At 44.5% G+C, this 14,243-nt stretch overlaps 1 protein-coding gene across 1 annotated transcript in view; it reads right to left on the bottom strand.

The window, feature by feature from the left end:
* LAMC1 (laminin subunit gamma 1) overlaps positions 1-12,348 on the bottom strand; it is a 133,245-nt gene extending 120,897 nt beyond the window's left edge. The window contains exon 1 of the mRNA XM_077823908.1: positions 11,682-12,348. Coding sequence (XP_077680034.1) covers positions 11,682-12,348 — 667 coding nt within the window. The remainder of the gene's footprint in view (positions 1-11,681) is intronic.
* Positions 12,349-14,243: the final 1,895 nt, after the last annotated feature.

Raw genomic sequence — 14,243 nt, 5'->3', positions numbered from 1 at the left:
ATTTCCAGTTTCATATCACTGTTTTACTTCATGGCAAAACACATTTATTTAGCACTTGGTTAAAAGAAATCATGTCCAGGCCAAGACCTTCTCTTTCAAGCTGTCAATTCAAGTGATTTATAGACAAGTTAACAGGGGTTGTTTATAACTGAAAATGACAGACCTTCAAGTATACTAACACTAGCAGGCACAACTGTTCCCAGATAAAATGCACCTGTGTCGTTAAAGATGCAGGAACCATCGTATTATAAGAAAAAAGATACAAGTCCCCACTGGGCTGCAAAAGAATGCCTAAAAATATTAATGCAAAAGCCAGATTGCAACTAAGATTTCATATATCTAAGTGAGGAAATTCAAACTATAGTAACAACTTCTAAACCACCATCCAAAGCAGTAAGTAGCAGTTAGCAACAGTATGTTTTGGTTGTGGTTCCCACAACCACCCTAAGTTTTGAACGTTATAGCTTCTGCATGCAGAATTTCAGATATTCTATTACATGAATGTAGTTCTTTGCGTTTAGTTTTCTTTGTGGTTATTTCATAAGAGTTAAAGCACCAGCCTAAGTTTTTAGTAAGGTAATTGGGTCAAATGCAACTGGAATCTCAAATGTTGTGTTCCAAAAAAAAAAAAAAATTAAAATTAAAAATGATTGTCTCAGGTTTGTGTAGATAAAATGAATTTAAATTAAGTTGTGTTGTATATGCCTAAGGACAAGCTGCAGATCTGTATTTAAAAATCCTGGCTGCAGTGAATAAGTAGCAACTCCATCCTCAGGCTGAACATAAAAACTGGCTTCCTGCCTAGGTTTCCTTTTAAATGTCTTCAAATGGCAATCATGCCCCAAACTGTACTTCAAGGAGAGAGCATACGTAATCAGCCATAGTTACTCTCCTCAAAATAAAATACAGTGCACTGCTAGCTGAGTAGTCAGAAGGACAATGTAGTAACGTAGTGGGCCTGGTGCGAAAATAATCTATTTCTTCTGTATGCATTGGTATTTACTAGGAAACTAAGGTATGCAGGTTTGAGAGTAGCAGCCATGTTAGTCTGTATCCGCAAAAAGAAAAGGAGTACTTGTGGCACCTTAGGGACTAACAAATTTATTTGAGCATAAGCTTTCGTGAGCTACAGCTCGCTTCATCGGACTACATGCATCTGATGAAGTGAGCTGTAGCTCTCGAAAGCTTATGCTCAAATAAATTTGTTAGTCTCTAAGGTGCCACAAGTACTCCTTTTCTTTTTGAGGTATGCAGTTATTTTTCAGTCTTATGTTGAACACATTGAGAAGCTAGGCACTACCTGTCTACACTACAAATTTCAGCTGAGTTTGTAAATTGTGACATTAGCTCTAAATGGATTTGTCTCTACAAACAACATAGTTAATACTCAGTTAACTGTGGCAACAAACAGTTTCACCTTTAGCATGGATAGAGCCCTAATCATGCCTCTGTAAAGCATGTGGACAAGCCTCTTTCTTCAAGCTCTCTGTGTAATAAGTCACACGTAACACATCACGATGCTGGTGGTGCCGCTCTTTGTGCATGTCATCTGGGCACTATTTCTTGCTGAGATACTATACGATAGTTACCCAGACTGTCCCAGCATGCATTGGTGGGGATGCACGATTCAACAGTATTGTGGAAAAAGCTTCTGCATGGACTCAATTCATCTGTGTTTTATCTAAATAAGCCAGGCGAGGGTGTCACCAGATGCTTATAAAAACCAGGCTGAACTTGTAATGTAGACAGGGACTCTACTGCTTTGAACACCAACCAGTGTTCTGTGAATGCTGATGCCGTATTAGCAGAAGGTTTGAAACACTGGGATCAAAAGGTTCTGTGGCAGATGGAAAGAGTAGGAGTGCATGAACAAAGTGAAATGACAGTAGCAGCAAGACCCCTTGGGGAGGAGAGAAACAGGGACCAGTGTGGGAAAGTTAACGGGAAGCTGGGTAACTGGAGAAGGTCCAGGAGAGGGAAGATTAAGGGAAAGAGAATAAGAGAGGACAGAAGACTGGGGGGAAATGAGAGCACAGGAAAAGAGACACAAGGCTTGTCTACACCACACAACTTTTAGCGACAAGGTTGTGTCAACACAGCCTTGTCACTAAAACTCAGTGTGTGTAAATGCTCTTTGTCGGCACTTTTGCCGACCAAATACTTCCAGCCCCGCAAGCAGCGTTCGCTGTGTCAGCAGGAGAGTTCACACGGTCACTTGCGTCGGCAAAACTTTTGTCTTTCATGGGGGGCTTTTTTAAGTACCCCTGAAAGACAGACAGTTTTGCCAACAACTTCGCAGCGTAGACCTACCTTTTTCAAGGACATTTCTCGCTGTGGGTCTGTGAGCGTGGGGCTCTCTCACAGCACTGAGAGAACACCGAAGCGCTCAGCTGCGGCACAGCCCGACTTCTGCTTAAATAGAATAAGCTTCAGCACCCAATTTCTTTCCCGGCTCCCTCAATGAAAAAACTCTTTAAGGCAGTAATTACGTCTTGGGTGTGCGTATACACAGGCTCAGTGGCAATACTAACAGCAATTAAGTACTAATTAATGTGGGTGGGAAATCAGGAATGCAGCAAAAGGTTTCAACTGGGGGAGAACCACAAATAGGTAGGTATATTATACCCAAGCTTTTCACTGCTACCATTTAAAAAAAAAAAGTGCAAAGGAAAAAGTAGTAACATACCATCACTTTCTAATCCCCATCCCCTCTTTAAATTGAAAATTAATGGTAGTTTAGGTATAAACGTGATCAAGTCACAATCACTTATAATGTGCGAGCAGAATAAAGTCCAGATAAGTAATCCATATACATGGTGTTTTTACAGGGCCAGTTTCACAAAACTAAAAACAATTATGAGCCAGATCAGCTGGGAGAAAGAACTTAATCAGAAAATGTGAATGATAATTGGGGAATCCTTTAAGAACATCTTGGCTTACTAGATGCCCAAAAAGTCAATCCTACAGTTCAGAAAGAAGGCTGTACTGGTTTAAAAAAATGACCTGGTTTAGGAGGGAAGTGAAAGAATCTATCAAAATAATATATAACAAATGAAAGAAAGAGGATGAATATAAATCAGAAGTTAGAAATAGTAGAAAATTGATAATGGAAGCAAAAGGACACAAGAAGTCTATGGCCAGCAGAGTTGAGGACAATATGGAGGAGTTTTTAAAATATATTAGGAACAAAAAGAATCTTGACAATGATATTGGTTCATTACTAGAGGGAAATAGTAGAATCATCAACAATAATGCTGAACAGGCAGAAGCATTCAGTAAATATTTCTGTTCTGTATTTAGAGAAAAACAGATGATCTAGTCTCATCATATGGCGATAACACTCCTTCCATTCCACTAGTAATTCTAGAGGATGTTAAACAGAAGCTACTAACATTTTAAAAGTGTCTAACAGCAGGCCAGAAAACTTGCATCCAGGAGTTTTAAAACAGCTGGCTGAGGAGCTTCCTGGACCATTAATGTTCATTTTCAAAAAGTCCTGGAGCACCGGGGAAATTCCAGAAGAGTGGAAGCTAATGTACCAATTTTTAAAAAGGGTACACAGGATAACCTAAGTAATTATATGCTCCTCAGCCTGACCTCTATCCCAGGCAAGATCATACGAGACTGGCCAATATGATACTCAATTAATAAAGAATTAAAAGGAGAGTAATGTAATTAATGCAAATCAACATGGATTTATGGAAAATAGATCCTGTCTAACTTGAGATCTTTTTCTTTTTTAAACGAGATTACAAGTTTGGTTGATAAAGGTAACAGTGTTGGCGTAACAGACTTAGACTTCTGTGTGACTTGGTACGGCATGACATTTTGAATAATATAAAATTAACATGGCACACCTTAAATGGATTAAAAACTGGATAATTGATAGGTCTCAAAATGTAATTATAAATGGAGAATCATCGTCATGTTGGTGTTTCTAGTGGGATCCTGCAGGGATCAGTGCTTGGCCCTATGTTATTTAACATTTTTATTAATGACCTGGAAGAAAACATAAAAACATCATGAATAAAGTTTGCAGATGACACAAAAATTGGGAAAGTGGTAAACAACAAGGACGACAGGTTACTGATTCAGAGCAATCTGGATCACTTAGGAAACTGGGTGCAAGCAAACAATATACATTTTAATACAGCTAAATGTAAATGTATACATTTATGAACAAAGAATCCATGCAGGCTATCAGGAGCATATGAAATCTGAACAGAACATGCAATCACTCATTCATGCAAAGACTGTGTATGGAATTAATGCAAGGATGACTGGTGAAGGTGCAGAGATGAGTCCAGAGCATTCAAGGCTAAAAACTGTCTTACCCAGTTTACACTATTTCAGTACAATGAGCCAGTGAACTGCACTTCTTACAGAAAGTCACTACCAAACAGCATAGCGTCACACACAGTTTGACACTTACAATTTTACTATTTCTAAACAAAATTTCTACCATCACGTCAGTATACACGAAAGATTCAATCTATAGCAAGGTTACTGTTCTTCAAATTTTCAAAGTACGAAGAAACTGCCTGGGAAAAAAGAAAAAAAAGCTGGCAAAGCAAAAAAAGCATACTCCAAATAGCTCAAACTCAGCTAGATTCTTTTTAAGTTCAATTCTAACCTAAAAAGAAAGGAAGAAAACTAAAAAAAAATAAAAAAACACAAGAACCTGCAAACAGAAACTTGAAATTAATGTTCCATCTCAACAATAACTATGCTGCAATATTACTACTCCTCCAACACCACATTTTAAAAATAAAATTTATAGAGAAAATGTACTTTAAAAAAGTCTTAGATATACTGTAGATTCATAGGTTACAAGGCCAGAGCAGACCATTGTGATCATAGCCTGACCTCCTGTGTAACACTGGCCATACAACTTCCCCAAAATAATTCCTTTTGAAATATACATGTAGGCATATGCAATGTTTTGTATTAGAGCATCTGTATTTAGACACTTCACCTTGAATGGTCCCTTGAAATATGTGTTAACTACTTACGCTAAACAATCTGTTCCACCTTGTATTTAGGGGGACATTCTGAGTATGTTTCCTAGACCTGAAAGATTTATACGATCTGAATGAAGAGCAGCTCTGTGAAATCTCAAAATCTTGTCTCTCTCACAAACAGAAGTCGGTCCAATAAAAGATATCACCTCACCCAACCCACCTTGTCTCTAACACAGCTACAAAAACACTGCATCCAGCTTATGTATGTAGGTATTCACATGACAATGGTAATGAGAAGCATGAAAGGCCTATGAAATCCAATTCTGACTTTATATGGGGTTCATTAATAATACATTTGTCCAAAACAGAAAAGTTGAGAAAACAAAGTTATTGTAGGAAGAGGATTTCTTTCTTCCTATAACAAATGTCCTGAATAAAAACTCCAAACAATGTATAAAAATAAAGATAAAAATGACTTCATGAAATCTTAATAACCTCTCAAGATCTTCCTTCCCTTTATTAACCGTATTTGAATTGAGCCATCCTATACAATAAAACACATTACTAACCGCAATACTAAGAAATTCCTTTTTTTGGCATTTGTAGTAGGTGTCGGCACAAAAGTGCAATTCATATAAAGGAACCCTGACATTTTAGTGGTGACTGCAACAGGTCAACGCTGTTCACAGGGGACCATTAGTACAGAACACACTATAGTGAACTATAATCTGTATGTCCCTGAATGTATGATTTATTCATTTGGGGACATGAGAATTTTTTAAAAGGTATCTTGGTCCTTCTATTTTGAAATTACGCAAAGAATGCTAAAGCATAAAATGACTAACTTATCTGAAAGAAGTTCCTAGTTCAACCTAGACTTTTATCCTTATTCAGTCCTATATGTTAAATCAGAAGATTTTTAACTAAGGCCTTGTCTACACCGGCAAGTTTCTGCACAGTAAAGCAGCTTTCTGCACCGTAACTCCCGAGATGTACACACTGCCAAGCCACTTAGGGCGCAGAAACTACGCAGTTCCACTGTTGTAAAAAAACCCACCCCAAGAGGCATACAGCTTTCTGCGCCATGGCAATTACAGTGCTACGACTGGCCTGCGGGAGATGTCCCACAATGCCTGTTCTCACCTCTCTGGTCATTGGTTTGAACTCTACTCCCCTGACCTCAGGTGACTAACCGTCATCTCCACCCCGTAAATTCCTTTGGAATTTTGAAAGTCCTCTTCCTGTTTCCTCGGTGCCACGTGCAGTGGTCTCAGAACATCTTTCCAGGTGGCCATGAATGCTCCACACACCAAGCGATCCCCTGGTTGGAGCAATGCGGAGTTGCTGGACCTCATCAGCATTTGGGGAGAGGAGGTAGTGCAGTCCCAGCTGCACTCCAGCCATAGCAAATATGATACCTACAAACAGATTTCACGATGCAGGACAGAAAGGGGCCATGGCCGGGACACACTACAGTGCAGGGTCAAAGTGAAGGAGCTGCGGAACGCCTACCACAAGGCGCAGGAGGCAAATCGCTCCCGGTGCTGCACCCACGAGCTGCCACTTCTACGAAGAGCTGGACATGATACTCGGCGGCAACTCCACCTCCACTGTGAAGACCACTGTGGCTCGCATGCCAGTCGAGAGTGGACTGAGCCAGGAGGAAATCTTGGACGAGAATGTGGAGGGGGACTCAGAGGCAGAGGATGACTCAGAGGTCAGAGACGCATGCAGCCAGGAACTCTTTTCTACCTCGGAGGAGACTAGCCAGTCACAGCTGTCGGCGAAGGGCAAACAGGAGACAAGGCCCCGGTAAGTGGATTTGATTTTGGAATCACCAAAGCAAATTGTGGGAGGCAGGAAGGTTGCAGAAAGCAGACTTGTCTCCCATCACATGCCTAGTCTGAGCAGCGGAACAGGCTGTTGATTGACTCCCTCACTTCATGGGAATCTCCCTCAGAGATCTCCAGGAAACTCTCATGAAGATACTGGGCAATTTGCTGCTGCAGGTTCTTCGGCAGAGCTGCTTTGTTTCTTGCCCTGCAGCCGCTGTCACAGAACTCTTTCCCATGCTCCCCCCAGACACTGCCAACACAATCTTATCAACCTCCTGGCTCCACTCTCTACCCACAGCATTCCACTCCTCCCCCTTCACAGTCCAGCACTGTGGACTCCCACTACCCACTGCACTCAACACCCATCCCTCCTCAGTTTGGCCCCGCTTAGGCCCCGCTTAAGTACAGTACCCACTGCATTGTACTCCAAAGGAGAAGGTTGGATATGATCCCTAGACATACACAAATCTTTAGCTGTCCTGGGACCTTCCCTTCCCCCATCCCCCTCACTGCTGATGGGTTTTTTTGTTTGACTCTCGCCTCCAGTTGTTATTTTTTAATAAAAGAATTGTGCTGGTTTTAAAGGAATCTTTATTCTATTAATTGAAAGCAAATAGAGCCCTGCAAAGCAACAGACAATTATGTTAAACCCGCTTATTGCATCATGTGCACCAGTCACCTCTTAGCATTACAAGCACTGCACTCCCGAGCACAGCAACAAATATTAGTGGCTTTCAGCTACAAATTGCTGCCTCAAGGCATCCCTGATCCTTATGGCCCCCCGCTGCGCCCCTCTAATAGCCCTGGTCTCTGGCTGTTCAAACTCAGCCTCCAGGCACTGAGCCTCGGCGGTCCAGCCCTGAGTGAAGCTTTCAGCCTTCCCTTCACAAATATTATGGAGCGTACAGCACGCAGCTATAAGCATAGGAATATTGTCATCGGCCAGGTCCAGCTTCCCATAGAGGCAGCGCCAACGAGCCTTTAAACGGCCAAAAGCACACTCAACAGTCATTCTGCACTTGCCCAGCCTTTTGTTGAACCGCTCCTTGCTGCTGGCAAGTTGCCTCATGTATAGTTTCATAAGCCACGGCATTAAGGAGTAGGCAGGGTCTTCCAGGATCACAATGGGCATTTCGACTTCCCCTACGGTGATCTTCTGGTCCAGGAAGAAAGCCCCAGCTTGCAGCTTCCTGAACAGGCCAGTGTTCCGAAAGAGGTCTGTGTCATGCACCTTTCCAGACCAGCCTGCATTAATGTCTGAAAAGCCCATGGTGATCCACAAGCACCTGGAGAACCACTGAGAAATACCCCTTGCAATTAATGTACTTGGTGACTAGGTGGTCTGGTGCCAGAATTGGAATGTATGTGCTATCTATCGCCCCTCCGCACAAAGCCATCCACAATGTCATGCATGATGCCCAGAGTCACTGTCTTTCAGAGCAAAATGCAATTAATGGTCCTGCAGACTCTGTTAACACGAGTCCAACGGTCGACTTTCCCACTCTGAACTTCTCCAACGGCAGGGCAGTTCTCATTCTCGTGTCCTTGCAACACAGGGCTGGAGCAAGCCATCACACAGTCCCATGAATGTGGCTTTCCTCATCCAAAAGTTCTGCAGTCACTGCTCATCATCCCCGACATGCATCACGATGTGATCCCACCACTCGGTGCTTGTTTCCCGAGCCCAAAAAGCGGCATTCCACTGTGGTCGGCACCTCCATGAATGCCACAAGCAATCTCGTGTCGTATGTATAGCAAGATCAATGTCACACTCCTCTTGTCTTTGTAGTTTAAGGAATAACTCCACTGTCACTCATGATGTGTTGATCAGAGCGAGCAGTATACTGGTTAACAGTTCGGGATCCATTCCTGCAGCCCAAAGAAGCAGGGTGCACAGTACACAAACCATTGAAAGATGGTGCCAAATGCAGACGGAAGAACAGGGATTGCTGGGATGCGAAGCAGTGCATCACGGGGCGTTGGAACAGGACTCAGGAGGCCCCATGACCCCCTCAGCCTTCCCATAATGCTTAGCAGAAGAAGAGGAAGAGGTGCTCTGTGGGATAGCTGCCCAGAGTGCATCACTCCAAATACCGCTCCAAGTGCTGCAAAAATGTGAACACACTATTGCGCAGGCAGCTGACCATTTAAGGGAAACCACTGTTGTGTGTTCACACTCTCTCTGAGCAGTGCTGTAACTCCTGGTGCTGCAACTCTGCCAGTGTAGACATGCCCTAAGTCTGCCTTTTAGTTACTCAAGCACCAAACATCTGAACCGTAATATTTTTTAAAAAAAAAAACACACTTCCCTTTCCTCCACACAGAGATAGCTTAAACAGCTGAATCAATTTTGGTGGAATTTCAACAGGATCAAGAGTTTGCTTCTAGGTTGAAGCCAAGCTTAAGAAGTTTTATTTCAAAGCTAATTTTTTGAAAATACTCAAGTGACTATCATATCCTGCTGCTGAATGCTTAGACTTAAATTTCCAATCTTCTCTTTTAATTGACAAGAAATATCGCCTCGGTAAAATATTTATATATCATCCTCAATGCACTTGGTGTTATATAGTACCTTAGCTGCCAAAGAGCTTTTTAGATCACATGTACTTCAGCCAACACACTGAAGCACAAGTCACCTCATGTTACTGAATCTCACTCTTTTAAAATAAACTTTACTACATCCTGTTACTTTTTAACATGCCAAAGAGTAGGGTTTTTTTTTTAATTTTATGGTGCTAGATCTCCCAGACTAACAGACAGCACTGTTCCCGTACAGAAGTTTGTTCAACATGACCAAAAAGTGGAATTGTTTAATCTAACCCAGAACCCTTAGCAGCAACCCATCCACTTTAGATAGAGTAACAGAATAGTGAGCACATGAGCACAGAGAAAATCTAACACATTTACTGCTGGAAGTATTTATTCCATGTCCTTTGTTTTTCTTGTCAACCTTTCCCTTTCTGAATTCCAAGTCTGATGTCTACAAGCTTATCCTGCTTTGTGCATTAAGAATGAGACAGTTATTGCTCTGCAGATAGCAGGAGCTGAGATTTACTGCAAAACCCTATGTTTAAGTGTTTGTTTCAAGCACAATGAGATCTGAATCTACAGACTAACTGGCAAGCCTTTAACTTAGCAGATCTTTAAGCACTTCCCTACAGTTTTCATTTATGATTTGTTTATACACCTAACTGTTCATTTTGAATGTATACATTGCCAAACTTCATAAATATAATTACATTTTAAAAAAATGCAACCCAGAAGCATGAAAAGTATTTCTAGCACTGAATCAAAACCTTTGCTAAGACGACCCCATTCAACTAAAAAAAATATTAAAAAATCAGTAAACACACAAATCAAAGAAAGGGAGAATCCAAAGAGGATAGATAGCCTGCTTGTATACAGCAGAAGTCACTTTCAGTAATTTATTACCAGCTGGGGCAGACACATGTACCTTTGTTTTCTGTATGATAGGATTAAGCTTTGTGGCCTTTAATTAAATTTGAATACCACAAAGCAAGAAGTTAACTCTGTGTTAGAAAAATCTTTAAAGTGCCAGACACACACTGCGACATTATGCATGGTCTGATCCATCCCTCTCCTCCTCCCTCTCCCCCCCAAAAAATAGTTTATTCTGCAGTTTTTGTCAGGTTTAAATTTTTTTCCTTTCTTTACTATGACTAATCTGCTCAGTGGATGGGAATAGGCATAAGTTGCCATGGAGATCTCCAAGTTTCAACACAAAAGTTATGGGGCAACTGGCCCTCATCACATTATCTCAAGGAAAATTCAGATAGGGTCCTTATTAGAAGGCGGAAAGGATGGGGAGCATGGGAGTGGGACAAACTTTCTGACGGGCTGTGGCAGGTCTATTAAAGGGGTGGAGGGGAGGGGGGGAAGGAGAAGAGGAAGTAGAGTCCTTGTCTAGGAAAAGGAGAAATCATACAACTCTAGTACAGGAAGCAGCGAGGGGACAGGGGAGAGCTCCTGTTCGTTTAGGACAGGCAGCCAGAAGGGAAGAACTAGATTTCTTATTTAGGAATTAAGTGTAGAGATGGGTCATGCATGCAGGAGAGACGCTACTAGTGGAGGATATTTTGGGGAACGGAAGGAGGAATAGTGAAGCCTCTGGTCACGCAGGAACAAGAAAGGAAAAGGTGGTTTTTCTGTTGATTTAAGCACTAGGTGCAGGATGGTCGTGCATGAGATGGCAAAACCAGCAGTGCATACAGATGGGTCTTTGCTAGTGCGGGTTGCAAAGGGAGTGGTAGTGATCATCCGGCACAGGGACTCCAATACAATGCAGACAGAAGGGAATGATTGAGGAGGAGTGCATATGTATAAAGTTACGATTCTTTTATGTTTTTACAGCGCGGGTCACTGAAGTTTTAGAAGCAACACAAACTATTAAAAAGAGTGTTAACAAGCTTGGTCTGAAATTAGCCTTGTTCTTTTCATCCTTAAATTCCAAGCACTCACACTTCCCTTCTCTCTTCCTCTCCCAAGCCAATCTTTGCTCTTCAGTTTGCTATTGCGGGAAGCCTTACACGCAAAGCTGTTTTTTCCCCAGCCGGGTTTGGAAATGCATACATGTAGCCGTGCCCCTAGTGGGGCAGATGGCAGGGAGGAAAGGGGGGTTCGCGAGTCCGTGCTCTCGTAGGACAGGGGCACCGCAATCCAATGCAGAGGAGAAGAAGAAGTGAAGTGTGTGGAGGGGGAAGGCATACACGTGTCCCCACTGCTCCTGACTAGGAGAAACGGGGGAGACGGGTCCCGGTCCCTCAAGGGCAGCCCTTCCGCGCCTCCGCGGGAGAGGGACTGGCCTAGGGCGGGGACAGACGGAGCAAAGCGCAGCCCCCCGCGGGGGAGGGTCCCCGTGACTTACCCAGGTGCAAGGTGAGGTTGATGGCGCTGGGGTACTGCACCCCAGCCAGCATGGTCTGGCTCTGCCACCAGGTGGTGTCGGCCTGGTTGTAGTCGGTGAGGAAGGCGGCGCCGTGCTGCAGGTGGGGCTGGGTGGCGTCGCACAGGTGGCAGGACTTGGTGACCCCGGTCACGCCGGTCTGCACGCAGTACTCCTCGGCCGGCGAGCCGCATGTGTTGGTGGCCACCACAGTCACGTTGAAGGCGGCGTTCACGAACTCGGGCATGCAGCGCTGCGGCCGCCCGCTCGCCTCGTCTGCGCATTCGTCCATGGCGGCGGCGCAGCGCCCGGCCAGCTCCAGCAGCAACAGCAAGGGCAGCGCCCCGCGACCCATCCTCGGCCGGCACGAGCGACGCCTGCGCGCGGCGCGAGATGCAGCGGCAGCCGACACCCAAGCGGCTCGCGCCGGGAGCGGACGGGGGCGCGAGACGCGGCGGCGGCAGCTGGGCTGGTGGGCGCGCGCTGGCTGCGTGCGAGGAGGCAGCCTAGGAGCAGCCAACGCTCGGGCGGCTCCTGCTGCTCTGCGGCTGTTCGGGCAAAGGGGGAACGGGCCTGGCCGGAGGAGGAGCAGGAGCCGGAGCCACAAGGGGGTGGGGGCTGCGCGCGCGGTGCACGCTGGGAGACACATCCCTCCCCCTTCCCGGCCGGGACAGGGGGACTTGGGTCCCAGGAGCACTCGGTTGTTTCCGTGGTGACCCCCCCTCCCCACTCGGGACGCGGCTGCAGACGGCCGCCTCCGGCGCGTAGCAATGCAACGTTGCCCGCCCACGGAAATCAAGTAACATTCAGACTCTCCAGCTGGGTGAGCATTCCCCTCTCTGTATCAAACCCGGAGTCCGGCGGCGGCGGCGGCGGGGGGGGATCGCACTCTGCGCACCCCCCACCCCCCCGAACTAGCTGCAGCCCCACGAAAAACGAGCAACGTCGTGGGGGACTCCATGCTGCTGAAGAGCCTCCAGTCCAGTCGGTCCTCTGCTCCTGCTTAGCAGGGCACTCTCTGGTCTCAGGCTCCCCACCTCTCCCTCGGGCACTGGAACAGTCTGGCAGATCACACAACATGCAAGACTGTACTCGGAATTAAGAATCATAATTAGAATAACTGGGATAAAAATTCTATGCCGTGTTGTTGTAGCTGTGTCTGTCCCAGGATAGTAGAGAGAAGGGGTGGCGGGAGAGGAGGAAGTTAAATCTTTTATTGGACCAACTTCTGTTGGTGAGAGAGACATAGATTCATAGAACTGGAAGGGACCTAGAGAGGTCATCTAGTCCAGTCCCCTGCTCTCAAGGCAAGACTAAGTATTATCTAGACCATCGCTGACAGGTGTTTGTCCAACCTGCTCTTAAAAATCCCTAATGATGGAGGAGATTCCACAACCTCCCTAGACAATTTATTCCAGTGCTTAACCACCCTGACAATTAGGAAGTTTTTCCTAATGTCCAACTAAACCGCCCTTGCTGCAAGAAGCCCATTGCTTCTTGTCCTATCCTCAGAGGTTAAGGACAATAATTTTTCTCCCTTTTCCTTGTAACAACCTTTTATGTACTTGAAAACTGTTATCATATCCCCTCTCCATCTTCTCTTCTCCAGACTAAACAAACCCAGTTTTTTTCAATCTTCCCTCATAGGTCATGTTTTCTAGACCTTTAATCATTTTTGTTGCTCTTCTCTGGACTTTTTCCAATTTGTCCACATCTTTCTTGAAATGTGGCACCCAGAACAGACACAATACTCCAGTTGAGGTCTAATCAGCGTGGAATAGAGCGGAAGAATTACTTCTCATGTCTTGCTTACAATACTCCTACTAATACATCCCAGAATGATGTTTGCTTTTTTGTAACAGTGTTGCACTGTTGACTCATATTTAGCTTGTGGTCCGCTATGACCCCCAGATCCCTTTCTGCAGTACAGATGCTCTCCGGGTTACGCAAGACCCGACTTAACGCAAATTTGCACTTATGGAAAAAGTTCCGTAAGCTAGAAACAGGGGGGCGGGGGGGCGTTTCCAATTTACGCAAAATTCGAGTTACACAAGGCTTTCGGAATGGAACGATTGCGTAAGTCGGGGAACGTCTACTCCTTCCTAGCAGTCATTTACCATTTTGTATGTGTGCAACTGTTCCTTCCTAAGTGGAGTACTTTGCATTTGTCCTTATTAAATTTCATCCTATTTACTTTAGACCATTTCTCCGGTTTGTCCAGATCATTTTGAATTTTAATCCCGTCTTCCAAAGCACTTGCAACCCCTCCCAGCTTGGTATTGTCCGCAAACTTTATAAGTGTACTCTCTATGCCATTATCTAAATCATTGATGAAAATATTGAACGGAACCAGACCCAGAACCAATCCCTGCAGGACCCCACTCGTTATGCCCTTCCAGCATGACTGAACCACTGATAACTACTCTCTGGGAATGATTTTCCAACCAGTTATGCACCCACCTTAGAGTAGCTCCATCTAGGTAGTATTTCCCTAGTTTGTTTATAAGAAGGTCGTGCAAGACAGTATCAAAACCCTTACTAAAG

The sequence above is a fragment of the Eretmochelys imbricata genome, chromosome 8, assembly GCF_965152235.1.
Source record: "Eretmochelys imbricata isolate rEreImb1 chromosome 8, rEreImb1.hap1, whole genome shotgun sequence".
NCBI classification, from domain to species: Eukaryota; Metazoa; Chordata; order Testudines; family Cheloniidae; genus Eretmochelys; species Eretmochelys imbricata.
This window is presented reverse-complemented; position numbering and strand designations above follow the sequence as displayed.